Source organism: Mustela lutreola, chromosome 2 (assembly GCF_030435805.1).
Source record: "Mustela lutreola isolate mMusLut2 chromosome 2, mMusLut2.pri, whole genome shotgun sequence".
NCBI classification, from domain to species: domain Eukaryota; kingdom Metazoa; phylum Chordata; class Mammalia; order Carnivora; family Mustelidae; genus Mustela; species Mustela lutreola.
In genome coordinates, this window is record NC_081291.1 from 217,272,432 (window position 1) to 217,296,110 (window position 23,679).

General features: G+C 37.2%; 1 protein-coding gene and 1 pseudogene across 1 annotated transcript in view; both read left to right on the top strand.

Annotated features, from left to right (window-relative positions):
• TTC3 (tetratricopeptide repeat domain 3) overlaps positions 1-23,679 on the top strand; it is a 135,865-nt gene that overhangs the window by 40,988 nt on the left and 71,198 nt on the right. Inside the window, exons 12-21 of the mRNA XM_059164710.1 lie at positions 4,988-5,150; positions 6,099-6,144; positions 6,983-7,103; positions 8,250-8,313; positions 10,874-10,934; positions 13,653-13,737; positions 17,737-17,871; positions 18,519-18,599; positions 20,019-20,131; positions 22,680-22,800. Coding sequence (XP_059020693.1) covers positions 4,988-5,150; positions 6,099-6,144; positions 6,983-7,103; positions 8,250-8,313; positions 10,874-10,934; positions 13,653-13,737; positions 17,737-17,871; positions 18,519-18,599; positions 20,019-20,131; positions 22,680-22,800 — 990 coding nt within the window. The remainder of the gene's footprint in view (positions 1-4,987; positions 5,151-6,098; positions 6,145-6,982; positions 7,104-8,249; positions 8,314-10,873; positions 10,935-13,652; positions 13,738-17,736; positions 17,872-18,518; positions 18,600-20,018; positions 20,132-22,679; positions 22,801-23,679) is intronic.
• Positions 20,737-20,836, top strand: LOC131826162 (U6 spliceosomal RNA; annotated as a pseudogene).

Consider the following 23,679-nt stretch of genomic DNA (forward strand, 5'->3'; position numbering starts at 1 on the left):
CTTTAATTTCCTGGTTGACCCACTTATTCTTCAGTAGGATACTCTTTAGCCTCCATGTATTTGAATTCTTTCCAACTTTCCTCTTGTGATTGAGTTCTAGCTTCAGAGCATTGTGGTCTGAAAATATGCAGGGAATGATCCCAATCTTTTCGTACTGTTGAGACCTGATTTTGACCCAGGATGTGATCTATTCTGGAGAATGTTCCATGTGCACTGGAGAAGAAAGTGTATTCTGTTGCTTTGGGATGGAATGTTACAAATATATCTGTTATGTCCATCTGGTCCGGTGTGTCTTTTAAAGCCTTTATTTCCTTGTTAATCTTTTGCTTAGATGATCTGTCCATTTCAGTGAGGGGGTGTGTGTTAAAGTCCCCTAGTATTATCGTATTATTGTCAATGTATTTCTTTGATTTTATTAATTGGCTTATATAATTGGCTGCTCCCATGTTAGGGACATAGATTTAGCTCTTCTTGTTAGACAGACACTTTAAGTAGGATATAGCGTCCTTCTTCATCTCTTATTATAGTCTTTGGCTGAAAAATCTAATATGTCTGATATAAGGATTGCCACCCCAGCTTTCTTTTGATGTCCATTAGCATGGTAAATTGTTTTCCAACCCCTCACTTTCAATCTGGAGGTGTTTTTGAGTCTAAACTGAGTTTCTTGTAGAAAACACATCGATGGTTTTGTATTTTTACCCATCCTGATACCCTCTGTCTTTTGATTAGGGCATTTAGCCCATTTACATTCAGGGTAACTATTGAGAGATGTGAATTTAGTGCCATTGTATTGCCTGTAAGGTGACTGTTACTGTATATTGTCTCTATTCCTTTCTGGTCTGTTACTTTTAGGTTCTCTCTTTGCTTAGAGAACCAGGGCCAGGCTAAGTAATCTGCTTGGGTTTGCTCTGGGTAGCTTTTGTTCCCTGAATGCTTTCTGTACAACTCTGGAGGATGGGAATGAAGATGGTGGCCTCACATTCTCTGGCCCTTTAGGAGCCAAGGGGTCAGGGCCCCACTCCTTAGTGTGCCCTCAGAGAAAAGCAGTCTATCCCTCCTGTTTCCCTGGTTACCAGCTGCACTTGGAGCTTGCCCAGCCTGTGACTGCCTGTTTCTATCTCGGGTGCATGGCACTGTTTAGCATCTCCAAACCCAGTAGATTCCTGTAGCATGCTCCCGAGCTGCTCCTCCCAGAGGAGGAAGGAGGGGGTCTCTCCGGATCTGCCACTTGTGGGGTCCCTGCTCAAAGAGCAGTAGCTTGACTGTGCCTTGGATCATGGTGTAAGGGAACCCTGAGCTGAGAGCCCACTCCTCGGCTCCGTCTCTGTAGCTGGCTTCTGTGCTCCGATACCTGGCAGCTTTGCCACAGTCAGACACCCCAGGTCTTTATGTGATCCCGTGGGTCCTTAGACCTGCAGGGCTCCACCCCCTGCTTAGCTTCTGGAGTGACATCCCTCAGTAGAGCAGACTTCTAAATGTTTTCATTTTGTGCTCCGCTTCTCTTTCACTTGCCAGGAGTCAGCCCCTCCCACTGTGGTCCATATTCCTGTCACTTTGGATTCACTTCTCCGCACATCCTACCTTCTGGAAAGTGGTCGATTTTCTGTTCCTGGAATTGCTGCTCTTCTTCCCTTCTATTTCCTGTTGAGTTTGTAGGTGTTTAGAATGGTTTGATAACTACCTAGCTGAACTCCTGGGACCTGATGATATCTCAGTCTCCCATTCCTCTGCCATCTTGCCAACTTCAGATATTCTTGAGTTGTCATTGGATGAAATAGATGTATAAATTTTGCCTCTCTAATGGATAATTAAGTTGTGTGACTTCTTAAAAATCCTTCAAAAGCATTTCTTCATGTTGGAAATTATCAGAATCAGAGGGTTCTCTGCACAGTTTTTCCACGTCTGCACTAAGGTTTTTATACCCAATGATGTGCAGAAGTCAAGCCTGAGAAGAGGCCCAACCTGGGTGGCTCAGTCATGAGGCGTCTGCCTTTGCTCAGTTCATGATTCTCAGTTCCTGGAATTGAGCCCCACATTGAGCGGGAAGCCCGATTCTCTCTCTCCCACTCCCCCTGCTTGTGTTCCTTCTCTCACTGTCTCTTTGAAAAATTCTCTAGCTGATGAGTCTCTCCCTGACCCTTCTACGCAGAGAAGGCCTTGTCTACTAATTCTATCATTTGTGTCATTTCTGAGTATTTTCAGTCGACTCCTTTTTCTCTTCTTATAGATTGGATTTTCCTTCTTTGCATACCTAGTAATTTTTTATTAATATGAGACATTGTTACTGATATTTGTGTGTATCTGTAAATATTTTTGAGCTTCCTTTTGGGATGCAATAAAGTTACTTGGAAGCAGTGTAAGTCTTTGGAGGCTTGTTTTAGGTTTTGATAGGTGGGACAAGAGTGGTATTTGGTCAAGGGCTATCTTTTTATTCACAACTGAATCAAAATGCTTCTGAACACTCTGCCTGTTACTCCATGAATTACAATGTTTTCCAGTCTGGCTGGTAGAAGCAGGAATTATTCCTGGCCCTGTGTGAGTGCTGACTCTTGTTTCCTTACTAGTCTTTCTAGTCATTCTTCCCCTGGTTTGGGTTTCTCGTTGTTGTCCCACATGTATATACTGATTAGTACTCACCTGAAGACTCAACTCAGGGGGACTAGGTAAGGATCTCTGGATTTCTCTGTGGAGCAGTCTCCTCTTGGTCCTCTGCCCTGTGAATGCGTTCTGCCTTGGCTGTCCTGGATTCCTGTCTCTGTCTTCTGATCTGAGACTGCTAGTGTCCCTGCCTGCGTTCCTTCTCCCTGTACCAGGGCTTAGAAATTCCATTCAGTAAGCTGGAGCAGTCATAGGGCTTATGTTGTGTTTTTCAGGGGTCACTCTGTTTTGTTGCCTGATAATCACTCAGTGTCTTGCAAACCGTTGTTTCATGTGTTTTGTCCTTGTTTATTTGTTTTGGGCAAGAGTGTAAATCCAAATCCTTGTTAACTCCATCTTGACCACCAGTGGTAATTAGAGTGTGGGCTCTCTTGGTTTTTTGAAAAAGACTTTTACCATGTAGTGGGAACCCCAAACTGATATCCTTAATAACTGTTAATTCTAGTGGCAATAGAACCTCTTCTAGTACCTATATAGTACACCTAATGGGTGCCTCACACTGATCCTGATTGAGCCATGTGTTCACCAGTGGATTGATCCTATGACCTGGAAAATGGTGCATATTTCAGTTTGTCGGTCTCCTGGGTCATATGCTTCTCCCCATTCATTTTTGAGATGGAGCACTAGTCCCAGTTCTGCCATTGCTGTGTGGAGTAGGGACATGGTGGCACCAAAAGGAGGGGATGCTAAGCAGATGAACAATAGGGAATTTCTATATGTGTGAAAGAGAGTGAGGTAATGTCAAAGAAAAGTAAAACTTCGTCTTGTAATTGGGTTCAGAAAACTCTCTGAGATACCTTTTTGCTAATTTGAGCATCATTCAAATAACCTGAGCAATGAGTTCTGAATAAATTCATTTTTCAGCCAATTGACATTATACTAGGTTTTGTAGAGTTTAGGGAAAAGGACCCAGGAAAAATTAAGGAATGTGGGAGGCTGGGGAGCTGGGGGGTGGGGAAGATAAAAAAAAAAGTGTTTTTTATAAATTTAGCAGGTATGGTTTATAATCTGTCATGTATCTTATGCTGTGATTGCTTTTTTAATGTAATTACCTAAATTTTGAAGTTGAAATAGTCCTGGGTGATAGGATGTTGGTTTTGTGGCATATCTAAGAGCTCTATCTTCATATGCCTTTTGAGGAAAAGCAGTTTGAGCAAATGCAATTTGATTGAGATCTGAGTCTAAGTAGTCTGGCTAAAACAGTGTTTCGGAACTTGGGATGGTGTGCAGGAGCAGGATTACATATGTACCGAACCTGCATGAACAAACGTCCCCAAACTTGTTTCTGGCCATTTTTTTCGTGAAAAGCTCATCTTTGCTAAAAGGGTTACTTATTTTTGATTTAGTAGTTTCTCTTAGAATGAGAACGTTCTTTGTAAAATCTGTAGGAAGGAGGAAAAAGCTCTGGACCTGAAGTCATAAGGTCAGGATTCTTTGGTTTGCCTCTAAATAAGTATGACATTAGGCCAATTTCTAGCCTCTTTCATGGGTAAGTCAATTCACAAGTGGAGATACTGTGCCTACAATGGGAGTTTAGTTTGTGAGTAGCTGGAAGAGAGGGGGTGGTTCAGTTAACTTCAGGCTTGGTATTAGCTTTCTAGGTTAAAATGTTCATCCTTCAGATAGATTTCCTGAAAAGCGTAAATGGGGCCAGCCAGGATGTGGTTCTGTAGCATCCAAAACAAAACAAAATCCCTGATCATTGGAACTGAGTAAATCTGTGGTTTTCGGACCTTTTCTTAAAGCCAAGGACTACATTTAGAGATAAAATAATTAAAAGCTGATTAAGAGGAAACCGAATGGAAGATCTAGCCTTAGATGTACCCCTTATCTGACCATATCCTTCAGAGGGGTTGGAAAACGACTATATTAGCTGATTGTTCCTTACAGCTCTAAAATTTCTTTGATTTTCAAAGTGTAGGGAACACAGTGACTTAGAGACTATTATTGCCTTAAAATGTTTTGAAAAAATTCAGTTACTTATTTTTAATGAATTTTTGAACTTTATTTGGCATAAAATAATATATTTCATTCTTTACTAGTAAAATATCATAAAGGTTGAATTATTTTCTTTGGGGTACAGAAATCTCTTAAGCAAAAATACTGATCTCTAGTTAAAATTATTATAAATACTATTCATAAGTTCACTTCAGCTCATTTAGGTAATTTTATTTCCTCATAAGTACTAACATTTTTAAAAATTTTTCATTGATAGGATCCTAATCTAACATTTTAAGTAATCAGTTTGCAAGCAAAATATTTTTCCTTATCTATTTTCTTTAACTTAAGCATACTTTTGAGAAAAAATTAAATTTATCTTTTGGAACAGGGTCATTATCGTTATTGTGCTGCTCTTTCTATGCTGGGGGAATATGACTGGGCCCTGCAAGCAAACATAAAAGCTCAAAAACTCTGTAAAAATGACCCTGAGGGAATCAAGGATCTAATTCAGCAGCATGTAAAGTTACAAAAACAAATAGAAGACCTGCAAGGTATTTCACCTAAGATTCTTTGGTTACAGTCGAATTCCCTTTAAAACTTTTGAAGGTGGGTTTCTTGGATTAATGGAGGACCATAAATCAACTCTCAGGTGATTTTGTGCTTATTTTGTTATGTTATCTTGGTCAAGTCACTGAAGTTTTACATTTCTGTCTGTGTTGAAGTATGTTAGTGTTATATTCCACTAGGTAATTATAAATGATTAGAATTTTTTATTTGAAATAACAAATTATTATTTATTCTTCTGTAGTAAAATATGCCACCTTGAGATTTTAGGTAAAGTGAAGACTTTTGAAACAAAATTATTTAAAATTTTTTCCTCCGTTATGGTTATTTCTTAAAGAAAAGACCCTTCAGTAGAATTGTTTGATGTTTTTGCACCAAGTATGTGGCTCATTCTATAGCATGCGGAACATTTTTGCATATATACATCTGTATGTGGGTATGTACACATATATCACAAATCAGGTGTGTGGGCTAGAATTCTAGATTTTCATTCTCTTGTTTTCTCTCCTAAGTATTTTGCTTTCCCCGATGCCTAAAATTCCCTTACTCTATACTTCCAGTGTATAGGTCTTTCCTGTTTTTCTTTTTGGGTACTTAGTGTCTTGGGGAGCTGAGCTGAGCTGTTATTATCCAACGTAACATGATTATAAGATTGTGAGCTCCTTGAAGACAGGAACCATCTCTGATTCAGATTCATATACTCCTGCATCTAGTCAATGATCACATGTAATGTATGTCAAATAAGGCTGTGTAACATTTTGCTGATGCCATCCTAAAACTCAGAACATCTGAAAATATAAAATTATTAAGGTTTATTTTTCAGTTCTGTAAATTTGATGTTTTTACTGTCAGCTTAAGGGATATTTGGAAATCTCTTCAAAGTATGTGTTGCCAATCCACTGATTACTATGCATGTGTGTGATTGATTTTTATAGGTCGAACACCAACTAGAAATCCAATTAAAGCCTTTTATGAAAGCAGGTGAGTTAATTCCAATCAGATCAGTAGCTGTTACTTGGGATGGCTTTGCCCTGTAGATTTAAGAATCACTGTATCTGATGCTTTGTGGCTAATAACAACCACAGTAAAGTTGGGGAGGGAAGAAAGAGTGGTTTGTGTCTCAGATCAGGTGACCTGTGAATTGTCAGATTTGTTTTGCCAATTGTTTTACTGAACCATTTGTATGTATATTTGTGGGAGCTCAGTAGCCTAAGCCTTGGGAAAAGGTGGGTGAAGTGTTAAATGGATGTCACTGTGCTTGGGTGGGAACAGTTTGTACATTGAGGGTCCTGGCAGAGAGCAGGGACACAGTCTGTACCTTTAACCCTTAGCCTCTGTCCTGGAAAAATCTGCCACCAGCCTCCCAGTATCTTAAGGACTAGGACACTAGAAAGTGACAACAGACAACAAGAAATAGACAACAGACAGATTCGAATATACTCACAAGGAAACAAATAACAGCCAGGGTTCTACATTTATTACTTGGCACTAAAAATAGACATTTTCCCCACATGCTTTAGATGCCTAAGATATTGAAGCTGTTAAATTTAAGACAGGGAGAATTACTTATTTTAATATTAGAAACCAAAATACATATTGAACTGTTCTTAATCTATTTTGAGTTTTTACTATGAAATTTAAAGCAATATTTGTGTATAAAGCCCAATCTCAGAGGTGGATCCTTTTCTAAAACAGTATTACCCTGCTTTCAAGGAAGAAAAGTGGTATTTGCTGGAATCTATTTATTTGAAGGATAACTTTTAAAAAATGCATGCTAATCAATAGAAATAAAATTATTATTTCTCGTATTCCCTCTCAGGGCCTACATACCCAGTTTATCAGCACCTGCATTTAGTACTTCACTTAACTTTGTGGAAACTGAAAAAGATTCCAGAAAATCTAACCACGAAATGGCAAACGGTGGTAATCAGAATCTAAAGGTAGGTTCAGTTAAAAGCTAAAATTAAAATGGTTTCAAGTATAGGTAGTCTCATGTTTTCACAGTAGTAGTCTGGTGAGAATGGAAATTAAGTATTTTGATGGTATGAATTCCTTTTTGCCTCTAATATGAAGAGAGTGAGTCTTTTCTTTTCAATATTCTAACTATCTCCTTCAACTATGAAGAGAATATTTCAGTATGACAGTTTCTTTTGAAATCACATTTGTGTGTTTTCAAAATATTTTTTTTCTAAATTTCATTTTACTACTTTGATAGTTCTCTTAGTATGCTTTTCCTGCTTTACATGTCTCTCAGTCAAACAGCCACTTGGGAATGAGTGACAGTGGGGTCTAGTGGCCTTGTCATCCCATTCCTTACAGTACTGTCAGTTTTTCTTCTTCCTTTTCCCTTTTGCAATCTCTTACCTACCTGGCACCACACGAGCCTGCCTATCCGACTTGTGTTATGTTGGGCCTGGGAGGCACACTCTTCCCATCTCTGCCCAAGGCCTTTCTGCAGCCTTTGTTGCTTTTCCCAGCAGTGGTCCCCAGCCTTGACTCCCTGCTGAGCTTATCAGCACGCAGGCCTCATGGTTTCTGAGGGCACCTCTAAGCCTTTTAGCCTGGCTCTGTGATTGGTATCCCAAATGACCTGAATCTGAGTTTTCCTCTGAACGGTAGTGTGCTAAAAACTTGGCATTATCACCAAGTCCACGTTAATACTTCTTTCTAGGATTTGCGAGGGAAAAAGGAATTGGTGTTTTGGAGTACGTGGCTAATAGGCATTAAGGGAACTTTTCCAGCTCACTGTGTCATCCTTTTCTTGTTAATAAAAATCTCAGAGGCTGTATTCAGTTAGAGGAGCATAAGGAAAGATGCGATAATATTTATTCGGTATACTTATCGAACAATAGACCTGTCAGGCATCATGCCAGGTGTTGGAAGTAGAGTTATCATTAGAGAATTTGTCATTTAGAATCTCATATTACTAGTTATCATTTTGTTTGTTTATTCATTTAGGCCTAATTACCAGCTGGTTATTTTAGGCTCTTGGGTAAATTCTGTTCTATTCTTTTTTATTATTTAGTTATTGAATTCTTCATGGCTTTATTTTTTGAAAATCTCACAAATTTTGTTTTCATGGGTAGGTGGTAGATGAAGCTTTGAAGGCAGATGATTGTGACTGTCATCCTGAATTTCTGCCACCATCAGGTAAGATTTTTCCTTATGTAAGTTGTTTGCTGAATTAATATAGCATTCCTAAAACTGCAGCCCCAGCATTTGCATGAGTCTTGCATACATTTGCTATTACTTTCCTTTTACTTCATAATGCTTCTGTGTTAAGAAAACACTGAATACTTATTTGAAATCAACACTTAGTCTTTTCATATTTTTTAATAAATTTAATTTTAGAAATTCAAGTAAATGGAATAGAAAGGAAGGACATAAACTCTTTGCTACCTAATTTCCATGAGGCCAGTGTTTTTCACCTTCAGTTTCATTAAAACCCCTGACTAAGGAGGCTATTTAGACAGATTTTTTTCCCTGTTTGCCCTCCTACTACAGGTACTGTTTATTTATGTCCTGTATGTCCATCTGTGCTTTATATATTAAAAATTCAGATTCTTTTTTCATCCCCTTAAACTAACTTTCACCCTTTTCAGGGTGGTTTTCAGAATGGATGCTTTAGACTGATACTAGTTTAACTGGTACATGCTCAGTGTGTGTTTATTTCTGCATCTAATAAATACACAGACACACAAAGCAGGACTTCTTTCACTTGGCATCATTGGGAAATAAAGGGTCCAGAGAAGTGAACATTCATCTTCCATTTATTTCTCATCTCCCTTTTTTTTTTTTTTAAGATTTTATTTATTTGACAGAAGGAGAGAGATCACAAGTAGGTGGAGAGGCAGGCAGAGAGAGGGGGAAGCAGGCTCCCCGCTGAGCAGAGAGCCCCATGGGGGCTGGATCCCATGACCCCGATCATGACCTGAGCTGAAGGCAGAGGCTTAACCCACTGAGCCACCCAGGCACACCTCTCAGTCTCCCTTTACATGACCAGATTTTGTTGTAAATCATTCTAAAGTAGATTATATGCTTCCCTGCCTTTTATAGCAGAGTTTAAGAAAAATACAGATTTTCTTGTTGACTCAACGTTGCTGTTAGATGCAAATTTTTTGTCTGAAGCTTTCAGAGGTTATGGGGGTGAGATTGCTGACCTGATTAGTGATCTTGTTGATGATCTCTTTTCCTTTTTCTTGTTGATTGGCTGGTTGGTTTTCAGTGTTTCTGCTTCTGGCAGCCATTTCTGTCTTTTCCTTCCCGCAGTTCTGTCTCCTCAGGCTTCAGTGCCACATACCCAGCTGTTTACCACTGGCCCTTCCTGTTTGGTTAGCACATTAGAAAATTACAAAGAGGGAGACTCAGGTGATTGTCTTATCTGATGTAAGTCTAATAGCACATGAAAAATCCTTGAGGATAAAACTTTTCTTTTGGAAAAATCTTTTTAATTTATTGATATTTCTTGGACTGTTATTATCGGATAGCACATTTAATTAAATGTTTTAAATACCACCTACACTTCAGCATCTGGATTTAGTCAAAGAAATTGAGGTCCCAGGGTTAGGGCTGTGTAGTTTTGCCTGAAATCAGAAGGAATCAAATTAGAACTCTCCTGCCTTTCTGGAAGCCTCTTTTGTGTTCTGAGGCCATCCAAACCCCGCTTGGCTCTGATCCCCTTCTTAATACAGGGGTTCTGACTTGCCTCTGCTATCTCTTCCCAAAGCTTCCATCAAAAAAAACCCTGTCCCTATTGCTGTGCTTTCTTCTACATACCTCTGTGCATGGCCCTCCCCACTCCAAAGTATGCAGTGGTCCCTGCTCTTGCCAGTGGGACAAAGGCTGGGCTCACAGAGCTGGAGTATCAGAAGCAAAGGACCCATGAGCACTCACTCCAGCTGGCCTTCACTGCCCCTTTCTAGCTTTCTTTTCTTACCCAGTTTATCAGATCACACAGGCTTAGTACTTAATGTTTCTTACAGTGAATGTCATTCTTGGGTTTGGCCCATACCATCTAAATCCTACTTGTTTGTTTCTCTCTCTTTCTCTCTCAAGACTTTTATTTATTTGAGAGAGAGCGAGTATGAGTGGAAGAAGGGGCAGAGGGAAAGGGACAAGCAAACCCCTCGCTGAGCACAGAGCCCACTGTGGGGCTCCATCCCAGAACCCCAGAATTATGACCTGAGCCAAAATCAGTTGCTTAATTGACTGAGCCATGCAGGTGCCCCAAATCCCACCTGTTCTTAAAGCTAAATACAAATGCTGTATCCCCTCTAAGGTTTTTCCTGGCCACTGGACCTTAAGTGATGTCCACCTTTGTGAGTTGTAAGAGCAGTTAATATGGAATTCATACGTCAGTAACAACGTGTTATCTTCTCGTCTTCCTAAAGGTGATTGCTGCGTAATTCCTGGTGACTGCCTTTTCTTCCCATCTGATTATAAAAACCTGAGGACAGGAACTGTGGCCTGTATCTTTCTATATCTACTTTAGGCCTAAGTAATATCATGTGATTAATGTTCACAATACTTCTATAGCATACATAGACAAACATCATTGTGTCTGGTTTTTCACCTGTTTGTACTAATTACACTCACATAAAATATTGCTTCCTTTGCTGCTTATTCCAATGTACATATTTTTAATTAATTTACTTTCAGGCTTGTTGATTTTTATGAACAGATTTCAGGAACAAATACTTTGTATTCACAGGTCAGCCTCCAAAATATAAAGGAAAACAAAAATCTCGAAACAATGAATTGGAGAAATTCAGGTATGTTTTTTATCTGTGTGTGTGTTTTTTTCCCCTTTTCAAATATCAAAGGCATATCTTTAGGAGAGTGTTTTTGGCTAAAGGATTATTAATCCTTTAGGTGTTAGTAAGGGTATTAGTAAATGTCTCATGAAACAGTACGACATTTACGTTAGTAAATGTCTGGAAGTAAGACAGTAAAAGGGTGTTAGTAAATGTCTCGAAAGCATGGAATATGAGATATAGTAGTGTTAATTCTTAAAAATCCCAAAATATATTCTAATACAAAGAAAAAATATTCAGAAAAGTATAAAGTAAGAGTCACATCTTCTCCTTGCTCACCTTATTTTACCTTTCCCACATCTGCTTCTCTGGTGGCTTCCTTTAGGGACTCTGTGTTAATGAGTTCTTGGCCACCTGGAAGCAGGCATGGGTATGTGTATATTTAGGGGCCCTTCAGGGTAGTTTTCATTAAAGGAACATGTTCACTAATGAAGCGACTACTTATAAAATTAATAGTAGGACCTCTTGCCACCCATCTTTATAATTAACCCCTCTATTGCCTACCAGTTATATATTGATTGCAAAGTGAAACTATAAATCTTACAGTGAATATAGAAGATCATGAGGTCAAGGAAAGTGATGCTGGAGACCCTGCAAAACCATTTCTGCCACAGTTAGACCAGCTGTCAGCTTTCTTTTCTATCTCCTGATTAGGTGTTTCAGGGAGAAGAATTTTAATATCAAAGTGCTAAGAGAAATTAGTAAAACTCCATCTTCAGAAAATGACTGTTTTTTTGATGTTGCTACAAAAGTTTAAATTTAAAGCAAGGGCTTAGATACTATGTTCTTTCATTTTGTAGAAAAATCCCGTCTTCCCTTCCCCTGTTAAACCTTAAAATAAACCAAAAACATACAGTGCTACTCTTTGAATGCATAGTTGTAATTTTAAACTGTTCTGCTAAAGAAAAATTTATTTTCCAATGTTTTGTTTTTGTTTTCAAATTGAGGTCTTCTTATTTGATTATGTCTGCTTCATGGAGATCAACATCCTTCATTTTCATGGGTACAGGATAATTCATAGTATAGTTGTATATTTGAAGAAGAAATTTCTAGAGTGGAATTGCTCTGTCAAAGAGGATGTGTGGTTTTAACTTTGCTAGATACTGTCACATTGTCCTCCCCGAAAGTGAGCACTTTTCACACTCTTCCTGAGCTGTGGGGGAGTGTGTTATAATAAAAAATGTGTGTATATATTTGGTCTCTGTCCTCAGTTCTTGTCATAGGGCTCTTAAAGCCCTTGAACTCTCAGAGTGGTAAGAATATCTTTTGTTTTTCATAATGAGGTTTTAGAAAAAACCTCATTATGAAAAACAAAAGATATTCTACTATACTTACACCAATGAGGTGACCTGGTCCCCTACTTTCAGGATTGGGATGGTTGGTCACCAGAAAGACTAAACGTGTGATGGGAGGGTTGGAACTCTCAGTCCCACCCCCTGATCTCCAAGAAGGGGAAGAGGCTGGAAGTTGAGTTTGGTCACCAATGACTAGTAATGATTATTCATGTTTATGTGAGGAAACCTTGATAGAAGAAACCTCTAAACTATGGGGTCAGGGGAGCTTATTGGTTGCTGAGTACATGGAGATGCTGGGAAGGTGAGGCACTCTGGGGCAGCATGAAAGCTTTGCAGCATTCCCCTCCTTCATGTCTTCCTGTGCTTCTCTTCCATTGGGCTGCTGTGAATTACATCCTTTATAATAAGCTAGTAATAATAAGTAGAGCACTTTCCTGAGTTCGGTGAGTCATTCTAAGGAGTTGTTGAACCTGAGGGAGGGTCACAGGAACTTCTAAGTTTGTCATTCACCAGGCAGTAGTGTGGGTAGCCTGTGCACCTCATTGTGGCTGACAGTAGGGGTCAGGGCATTATGCCTGAAGTGGGGTCAGCCTTGTGGGACTGGGGCTTTAACCTGTAGGGCCTATGTTAGCTCCAGAGTTGGTGTCAAAATGGAATTGAGTTGTTGGACACTGGGTATTGGTGAATTGATGTGGAGAATAGGAACTATTTGATGTCAGAAAACACCACCTAGCATACCTGAACCTTCCTTACCCTCACCAGCATTGGAAGTCAGACTTTCTGAAACAGTTGTAACTTACTACATTTTCATATGAGGTGGTGCATCTTTGCAGTGTTTACGGGGCACATTTCTTGTTTCAAGGCTATGTTATGACTGCATTTATAATAACTTTTGATGATCAGCATAAATCCCCCCAATTTCTTTTTTTTTTTTAAGTTTGTCCATACCATCTTTATAAGAAACTCATTTGGCCCCCCTCCATCTCTAATTTTATAGAGATTTTTATTGAGATTTCATTGTATTTAGAGAGTGGTTTGGGGGAGAATCAGCTTCTTGGTAATATTTCAGTGTAGGCACTAATGACTCTTCATTTATTCAGTGTTTAAAATGACCTTCACATGGAGATTAAAAGTGCAGTATAGGGAATATAGTCAACAATATTGTAATAATGTTGTGTGGTGACAGGTGGAGACTGCACTTCGTGTGGTGAGCTCTGTGTGGTGTATAGCATTGTGGAGTCACTGTGTTGTGTGCTTAAAACTAATGTAACATTTTATGTCAACTATACTACAGTTTTTAAAAAATGGCCTTCAGTACATATATTCTTTATATAAGCAAGACTGTTTTATTTTAAAATAACTCAACACTTTTCTCTATTAGTTCTAGCTCACAGGGTAGTTTACCAGTAGATTTGAAGAACATCTTGGAAAAACAGTTTTCTAAATCTTCCAGAGCTGCGCACCAGGTAAAGGAAAACGCTTATTTCTAATGAAAAAGCAAAGTCTTTGAATAAAACATTTTTCTTATAAATTAAGTCTTACCATGTACATCTCTAAGATTTATTTTTTATAATTTAAGTTATGGACATTTGATTATATATATAACTGCTAATAAACCAAACTGTCACTAATTTAGCTATTATCTTGATAATCCCTTTTTTTTTTTAACTTGATAATCACTTTAACCAGAAATTTAACTAATGCTTGATACTGCAGAATTGTTTGCTTCCTGGGGATTCAAAGATGAAGGAATTCTTTGCTTTCCAGTTTTAACTTTAAGGGGCACCTGGCTGGCTCACTTGGTAGAGCTTGTGACTCTTGATCTCTGGGTTATGAGTTCAAGACTCATGTTGTGTGTATAGCTTACTTAAAATAAAAACTTAAAAAATAGATAAGTACTTTAAGAAGATTTAAATTATTTTAAAAGGTTCAAGGACTTGCAGTTTTATTACACCTACCTTAAAGCTGTTAAAGAGCAAACTTTTTGTTCTTTGAATGATTTAACAGTAATCAGATAACTTTGTGTATAAAATTCTTTCTGTGGTATTTAGGAAGTAATTAAAAAGATGAATAGGCAGAGCACAGAGGACTTTTAGGACAGTGAAAATTCTCTGTATAATTTTATAATGGTAGATAGATGTCCTTATACATTTATCTAAACCAGTAGAATGTATGGCACCAAGGGTATATCTGATATTAAACTATAGACTTTGAGTGATTAGGGTGTATCCATGTAGTTCATCTTTGGTAAGAAATACACTGTTCTGGGTTAAAGAAGATGTATATGTGTGTGTACACACACACACACACACACACAATGGAGTATTACTCAGCCATAAAATAGAATAAACTGTTGCCATTCTTAACAACATGGATGGACCTAGGGAGTATTTTGCGAAGTGAAATACTTTAGAGAAAGACAAATACCATGTGATTTCACTTATATGTGGACTCTGAAAAACAAAGCAAATGAACACACACAAAAACAGCTAGTCTTATTATAAATACAGAGAACACACTGTTGGTTGCCAGTATGGAGGGAGAGGGAGAGAATGAAAGGGGAATGGGTGAAATACATGAAGGGGATGGAGAAGTTCAAACTTCCAGTTATGAAATAAATAACCACGGGGTGAAAAGTGCAGCATAGCGAACATAGTCAATAATATTGTGATAACTCCGGCTGATGACAGATGGTAACTGTGCTTACTGTGATGAACACTGCATAATGTTTAGCATTGTTGAATCAGTATATTGTATACCTGAAATTAGTGTAACATTGTATGTTAACTATACCTCAATAAAAAATGTAGATATGTAGAATATACCATTCTGATGAGTGACATCGATAGTGGAGTATACGTGGGAGGAGGCAAAGGGTATCTGGAAATTTCTGTACCTCCTCAATTTTGTTGTGAACTTAAAACTTAGAGAAAAATGCAAGGGATACAGCTAAAGGATTACTTTGAAGGAAATTAATCAAGCTAAATGTATGTATTAAAAGAACAAAAACTTTTAAATTAATGAAATATTTATCTTAGGAGCTAGAAAAAGAGAAAAACAGGAAATAAACCCAAAGAAATAGAAGGAAGGAAATAATAAAGATCAAAGTAGAAAATAATGAACTGGAAACAAATGTATAAGACAGAATCCACAGAGCTAATAGTTGATTCTTTGCCAGTATTAATAAAATTTACACACTGGTGTGGCAACTGATAAAAGAAAACATCATAAAACAATTTCAAGAATGAACAAGGAAGGGTGCATTACTATAGATCCTTGAGTATTACAAATTCATCAAAATACTATTATGAACAATATCATACCAAGAAATTTGAAAAAAAATGGATGAAATGGACAAATACCTAGAAAAATCCAACTTACAAAAACTGATTCAAGAAGACCTCGAAACCTTGATGAAATCCAGAATTTGTAGAACGATGGCTGGTCACTATTCTAGTCATTGAACACTTGTAGACCATGTAGTAGTAAGTGAAAGGTTGTCTTTTGTGGGTGAACATGGTTCATAGGAGTCTGCTTTGACAATTAATCCTTTATGTAAACAGTTCTATTCCTTCGAAAATAGAATGTTGGATTTAAATTTCACTCCAAAAAATTTCTGTTAGCATATGGAATACAGTACTTGTTTTAATATGGGGGTCATTTAAAATTCAGTTAACTATTTTAGGTATATAGACAATTATCTTACAGAGGACTGTAGGAATGAAGCACGTTTCAAGCAGTTTATGATAACAGATTTCTAATCAGTTGCGTAAAAGCATATTTAGAATTTCTGATATTTGCAGATTTAAAAATTATGCCTTTTCATATTGATTTTACGGACTTGCAAAACTGTGAAGGACTTAAATAGAAAAGACAACCTGGGAAGATCAGAGGTGATTTAGTAAGTATGGTAGTCATTTTTGTGCCTTCCCTTGTTCATTTAACACACTTTTGTTAGACACTGCGACCCAGCCTACTCTGATGGAGCTTTTAGTACTCCATGATAGTTTTTTGTATTATACTCAGAAAAACAATTTTTTAAAGATTTATTTTTGTTTATTTTAGAGAGCACACCTGTGCCTTCTAATGGGGGAAGGGCAGAGGAAGAGGGAGAGAGAGTCCCAAGGAGACTCCATGCTGAGCACAGGGCCCGACATGGGGCTCAATCTCATGACCCAGGAGATCACAACCCAAGTGGAAGCCAAGAGTTGGATGCCCAGCTAACTGAGCCACCCAGGCGTGCCTAAGAGAAATAATTTTTGATGAAAACAGGAGATTATAGGTCTCTTTTCTAGAATGTGAAAGATTAAAATGGAATCAGTTCATTTAAGGATAGCACATCATCATCTATAACTTTCAAAATTCGTGTCTTAACATAGATACAGGTATTCTTGAGCTTTTTAAATACTCTAAGAAATTCCAAGTTTATGTGAGAGCTGCTCTTTTCTGTGTGTATTCTGGGGGAAAGGGCTCCTAAACTTTGAGTCAGTGGATGAAAATTAGTAGGCAACTTTTGTTAATTGTGATCAAACTACTCTTCCATTTGTGCTTTGTACAACGGTGCCTCCTTTTGGATCTTTACTGTTAGGAACAGTGAGGAATATCACATGCATATTTGCTTTTTCTGCTTTCCTGAATGGTGTACACATGTAAGTCAAGGAGTGAGGAAATCTAGGCTTAATGTGTAGTCTGTCTAGTTTTTATGGAATTTTGCAACTGATAGCTGTTGCCATGTAACTAAAAGTTTACTTCAGATTGTAATGCATGTCACATATATACCCAGAGATAAAGTGTTTTTCTCACTTAGCACTTTCGTTTTTGTTTTTTATTTCTTATGCTCTTCTCTTTGCATTTAACCTATCTTTTCCTGATAATTTTACTGAGTTCTATTCAAGTACATGTTGGGCAAAAGTAGAACCAAGGATTGAAATGTCCTTTCTTGCTGAGAATTAAGGTTTATTCCAGACCACGAGGGTAGGTGTTAAAATCTGATCGTGATCAGTAAATTGCTTGTTCTTATTTGTCTAATTCTCATTAGCCAAACCGTTATTTAGATGGTGGCTGGTATTGTCTGTGCTGTTTGTGCTGTTAGAACTTCTGAATGCTGCCTTTTCCATCTGGAAAAGTGAGCAAGTCATAGAACCATGCAGCGTAAAATGAATGCCCTTTCTTGTCATGAGTAGCAGTAGTAGGAATGTTGGAAATAAAATGGTGAAGCAGGACCTTTCAGTTTTCGCTGGAAAAGTGCCATGTAGAGAGGGGAGTATAACACATGAAGGGCAGCTTACTTACTTACATATTTTACTTACTTACATTTTTTACTTACACATATTTTACTTACATATTTTACAGTCAGTTATAAAATGTAACCACCCTGTGATGAACTTGGCATCTTGAGTTTTTGGCTAAACACACATAGCTAGCTCTGGATTACCTAATAGAAATTTTTTTTTTTTTTTTTGCAGGATTTTGCTAATATAATGAAAATGCTGAGAAGCTTAATCCAGGATGGTTATACGGCTTTGTTGGAGCAGCGTTGCCGCAGTGCTGCCCAGGCCTTCACGGAGCTGCTCAACGGTTTAGATCCTCAAAAAATAAAGGTAAAATTGTAGTCTTTCACTTTGTTTCTCAGTGCAGATGCATTTCAGGTGAATGCAGAAGAGAACCATGGCTTTAACTTCATTATATTAACGTACCTTAGACCTACCTGAGATTAGCGGAATCTGCTCCAGGTGATAAGAAGCAGCTAACACTGTGATTCAGTCTTTGTGGTTGCACTTAATATACGACACAGGGTTAGACTCTCTCCTTACTCTTCATTAGAACGTTTGACAGCTTCTACAGAAGTACTGGATCAAGGTTTTGGACTTGCTTTAATCACATCTTTTCATTTAGAAAGAATTATCTAGGTAAATAATTCATGCAGGATTGTAAGCAAACATCTTAATCTGTCACAGTACCCACTTATGTGCAAAAGAATATGGCGACTCAGTTATTCTAGTTTGCTCTGAACCACCCCTTCAAGGAACTCTGAGACAGTGTTTTTGGGTTTTGAATACTTGATTTTAGTAAAACTGCATATCTTTATAAAATATATTTTCCAATTTTGTTTGGCCTTTGTCCTGGTTATAGTGATTAGAGAGATTCCATACTACTTTTTGTTTTTCTGTTGTGGCTAACAGGTTGGTTTGATGCAGGCTGGGCAAAATTATGTTCAGATTTTTAACTGGAGCATTTTTATTGACAGCAATTGAACCTGGCCATGATTAACTATGTCTTAGTAGTCTATGGACTTGCTATTTCTCTCCTTGGAATAGGACAACCTGAGGTAAGATTTGTAACAGAGATAATAGTAAAAATATGCCATTAATTTTAGAAGATAATGTAAAAAATAGTTTTACCTCTTTGGCTTATTTTTTTCTGATAATTTCTTCTGGAATACCTGTTTAATTTGTGTTTTTTTATTGAAGAAAAAATATGATCCAATTAGAAAAAAGCTATACCAGACAACCAGTAGGAGTTTTTTTACTTGTATAAAAAGTAAATCTGTATCATTACAGATTTAAGAGAACACACTGAGTGGGAGATAAGTTGGAGAACATAACAAACATCGTGATAACCACTTACGTACAATTTGGAAAACATATGGAAAAAAAGCATATATTGTTTATAACTATCTCTGCCTCTTGTAAAGGTGAAAAAAAACACGGGCTAGCCTAGTTTAAGATAATGGTTACATTTAGTGATGGAAGGAAGGAATGAGCCTGGGGAAATTAAGTAAGGAGTGTTCAACTTTGTGTGAAGATCTTTTAGTTCTGAGTGGTAGTATTTGGGTATTTTATCTTCTGGAGTGCAGCCTTCCCAGAACCATATACAATCAGTGAATAGGTGTGAGCACACTCATGGTCCCTCAGTGCTCTCCTGGACGCTGTGCTTATCTGCACTGCACAGCATTATACATTTGACCCTGGAACAACACTGGTTTGAACTACATGGGTTCACTTACAAATGGATTTAAAAAAAAATACATAGTAGAGTACCATGAATGTATTTTCTCTCTTATGATTTTCTTTTCTCTTCCTTTATTAAAAGGTTACAGTATATAATACGCATATAAATTTGTGTTAATCTGCTCTTTATATTATTGATAAGGCTTCTAGTCGAGTGGGCTATTAGTAGTAAAATTTGGGGGGAATCAAAAGTTATACCTGTATTTTCCATTGCATGAGGCACCCCTACCCCCTGCATGGTTCCACTGTCAGCTACAACCCACTTTCTGTGGTTTTTAGTTTCCAGTAAAAGTTAAAACTGCTCTAGAATTACCTCAGGTATAATACATCCTTTTTGCAAACTTGGCCTCCACACTTCTTTGGCCAACTGAAGGCTTAACCCTAACTGCTACCTAATGAGAATGAAGCCATCTTTTAGGTTCCACTCTGACAGTGTTAGCACATACCAGGCCCTTTCTGTGTATTAGTAAATGTTCATTTGGTTTGTTGTCTGGTATGTTCCACACCAATTTTTGATTCTTAAGCCAGATCACTCTGGTTGTGTCTCTGTATATCCTGTGGTCAAAATTTGTATATTTGCTAAGAAAATAAAATGCAGAAGGTTTAATTTTGCCGTAGAAAATTTTTGAATACATAGTTATCTGTAATATTACATGAAAAGAATCAACCTTCAGATAAAATCTGTTCCAGTGTCTCTTTTGTAGTTTAAGTGATCGTTATTTTTATTGCTACTGAAGGAACTATCTGAAGCTGAAAACCAGTTTAAGAGGATGATTGAACATTATCCCAATGAGGGACTTGATTGCTTGGCCTACTGTGGAATTGGAAAAGTATATTTGAAAAAGAACAGGTTAGTAGAAACTATGCTCTTTTACACTCAGGATTGATAACTCAGTTGAAGTCTAATGTGGAGGTCCCTTTTCTGGGATTATATTGTTATCTTCTCTGTGGTAAACTGTTATCATCATGTTTGCTTGGAGGACCAGCATTTCTATATCAATACTAATTATTGAAGTATGGCCAATCAGTTCAGCTCCTAATGCTTCCTTATTTTGAATCTTATAAGAAAGTCAGGAACAAGACGATTTGACACAAAGGATTTTGGTTTTTTTCTGTTAGTATATGTCACTTATAATTAGTGACTGAATTGATATAAATTAATGCTTTACAAGTCTGATTGTATAATTTTTTGGTTACCAAAATATCTGTTTCTCCCAAAAACCTGTATGAAGATGGTATCTTTGAACAGATAGATACCTGTTCAAAGACATAATGAGTTAGAAATAAAAATCTCTTCTCAGAAATTCTTCCACAGTTGGAATCCCTACTCGAAGTTTAGTATGTAGTTGTTCTGCAAATGTTTCATGTCTTATCTTCCCAAATTGCTATATGACCCTTTGGGGATATGATTATGCATTGAGCTTTAAAAAAAAAAACAACTCCTCTGTTCACTGCTTGCTTGGGCAGCACATAGACTAAAATTGGAATAATACAGAGATTAGCATGGCTCCTGTGCAAGGATGACACACAGATTTGTGAAGCGTTTGGTATTTTTGGCACAATGAATCTATCATTAACAATAACAAAAAGAAAACCAAGAATCTCCCTGTTTCTGTACTTAACATCCAGTGTCCTGGTAGGTGTGTTAGATTACTTTATACAGAAGTAATTGTTGACTGATTCAATATCATTCATAGCTTTTAATCTTGAATTTTCATCTGTCCTTTTAGGGAAATTTTTAAAAAGATTTTTGTTTTTAAATAATCTCTGCACCCATCCTGGGGCTCAAACTCACAACCCTGAGATCAAGAGTTACATGCTTTTCTGACTGAAACAGCCAGGTGCTCCTAAAGGAAATTTTATCAGACCCCTGGGACTCTTGGGAACCCAGTCTTAGAATGTGCCTAGATCTTCCTTTATAGACTTTTTGTTTGGAGATTAAAGAAAGTTCTTTTACTTCCCGAAGTTACTGTGTGACTAGACTGAATTATATATGAATCAGGCAGAGGGAGGGTTAGTGAGGATTTAGCAATCATCTGTATAGTAACAGCAAATGAAACTAATTTCAAAGTTTGCATAACTTATTTAAGATATATGGTTTTAATGTAGTAGTCACATGTAATTATTCATAAGATCTGGGAATATATCATAAGTGTGTAACATCATGGGAATTATGAAGAAGTCTTTGCCATTTTGAAAAGCATTTACATTTTAATTTCAAAATAAGATTGGGGTTCAGTGTCTCATACGTTGGTTATTGCTGTCGTAATGTGCAGTTTCTGGTAAAGTCCTGCTGTTAGCTGTCTTATGGTCGATGGTCTAGCTTTTCTGCAGGTGAATTTTTCTTATCCATAGGCAAAAAAAGTTCTTAAATTGGAAAGTCATTTCAAGATTGGAGAAAGCAGGAAACCTTTCTTCTCTAGTCTGAGAGAATAATAAGGACTTGGTTAACTTTATAATCTAATGTGTTAATGTTCTTTTGTTGAATGGACTGTGGGAATCTGTTGACATTTTTTTAAAAACACGAATCAGAACTAAAACATTTCATGTAGTTAAAACAATTTGCATACACATTTGTTTTATTAAAATACTTTACTGCTTTATGGTTGAAGAAATATGTCCAGCATATACAATCTCTTTAGATTTTTTTTCAGGAGAGTGGGTTTTACTAAATAGATATCCTAATAGAGTTGAGTTTAAAAAAAAATTTTATTTATGATTAATTAGTTGATGTGAAGGGTTGTCATTTCTCTATAGGAATCTAATTAGCTTAGTAAATGAAACAAATAAAAATCGAACAACCAAATCATTCAATTTTTTGTTTTAGTTGTAAACATTTTTTTTTTAAAGATTTTATTTATTTGACAGAGAGAGAGAGTGCAAGCACAAGCAAGGGGAAGCTGCAGAGGGAGAGGAAAAAGCAGGCTCTCCCCTGAGCTAGGAGCTCAATGCGAGGTTCAATCCCAGGACCCTAGGATCATGACCTGAGTTGAAAGCAGATGCTTCACCAACTGAGCCCCCCAGGTTTCCCAATAAATTACAACCTTAAAAGGACTAGTATGCACCTACCATAATAACGTCAGTGTCTAGGCAGATTTGTTGTTTAATTTATGTTACTTATATAGCAAACAATGAATAAATGCCTTCTTATTTTTTAGTGTTTATTTTAATTCTAGTTAGTTAATATACAATGTTATATTCAGGTGTACAGTATAGTGAGTCAACATGCCTTTTTTTTTTTTTTAAAAGAAAATTAGGTTCCATTGAATATTTCTGAACAGTGATTTATCAAATGTATTCTTATTAGTAGACTTGAAATTTCTTGTAACTTTTATTGTGGGGAATGAAAATTTTTGTTACAGGTTTAATACCTTCTTTCTTCGTAATTATGACTTTAGATTTCTAGAAGCTCTCAATCATTTTGAGAAAGCAAGAACCTTGATTTGTCGTCTTCCTGGAGTGTTAACTTGGCCCACAAGTAATGTGATTATTGAAGAGACTCAGCCAGGGAAAATAAAGGTAACGATTTATTTATTCAGAGATCTTACTAATTAAAAAGCCCATCTGCACTGATTGACTCAGGTATCAGAAGACAAAGAGGTAGGGGCTCTCTGTCCTCAGCATCCCCACATGTGTTTCCCCTTTAAAGACTACTGAGAATCACTAACATTTGTTAAATATTTCCTGTGTGCCAGTCACACAGGTTCCGTTTATCATACCTTTAAGTCTTTATAGCAATCCTACAAGGTGAGTACTATGATTATTCTCATTTTACTGAAGACGAATATTAAGGATGTTAGGGATGTTAAGTGGTGAGCTCAAAATTAAACAGCTAGGAAGAGTGGAGGTGGGACTTGAATCTAGGCATTCTGAACTAGGGTATTCATTATTAAGTAGCGTGACTTACTGATTATACTTAAAGGTATAGCATTGTTGTTTCATCTTAGCGACTATAATTATTATTTATTTTATTATCCTTTTTTTTTTTTTAAAGATTTTATTTATTTATTTGACAGAGAGAGATCACAAGTAGGCAGAGAGGCAGGCAGAGAGAGAGGAAGGGAAGCAGGCCCCCTGCTGAGCAGAGAGGCCGATGCGGGGCTCGATTCCAGGACCCTGAGATCATGACCTGAGCCGAAGGCAGCGGTTTAACCCACTGAGCCACCCAGGCGCCCCACGACTATAATTATTAAGATTGCACTTGAGGACTTGGAAAATATAAATCTGTTCTCATATCCAGAGACCTAGGATGCTTTGCTAGTTCTGGAAAGACTAAATTGTGTGTGGATTGACTAAGCCTTTACCTGTGGGAAACGCTGGCATGTATACAGAAATTGCTTTTGGCAAAAGCTTTTTAAAATAACCACAGGAGTCAACTCTTAAAACTCGATAGTTTTA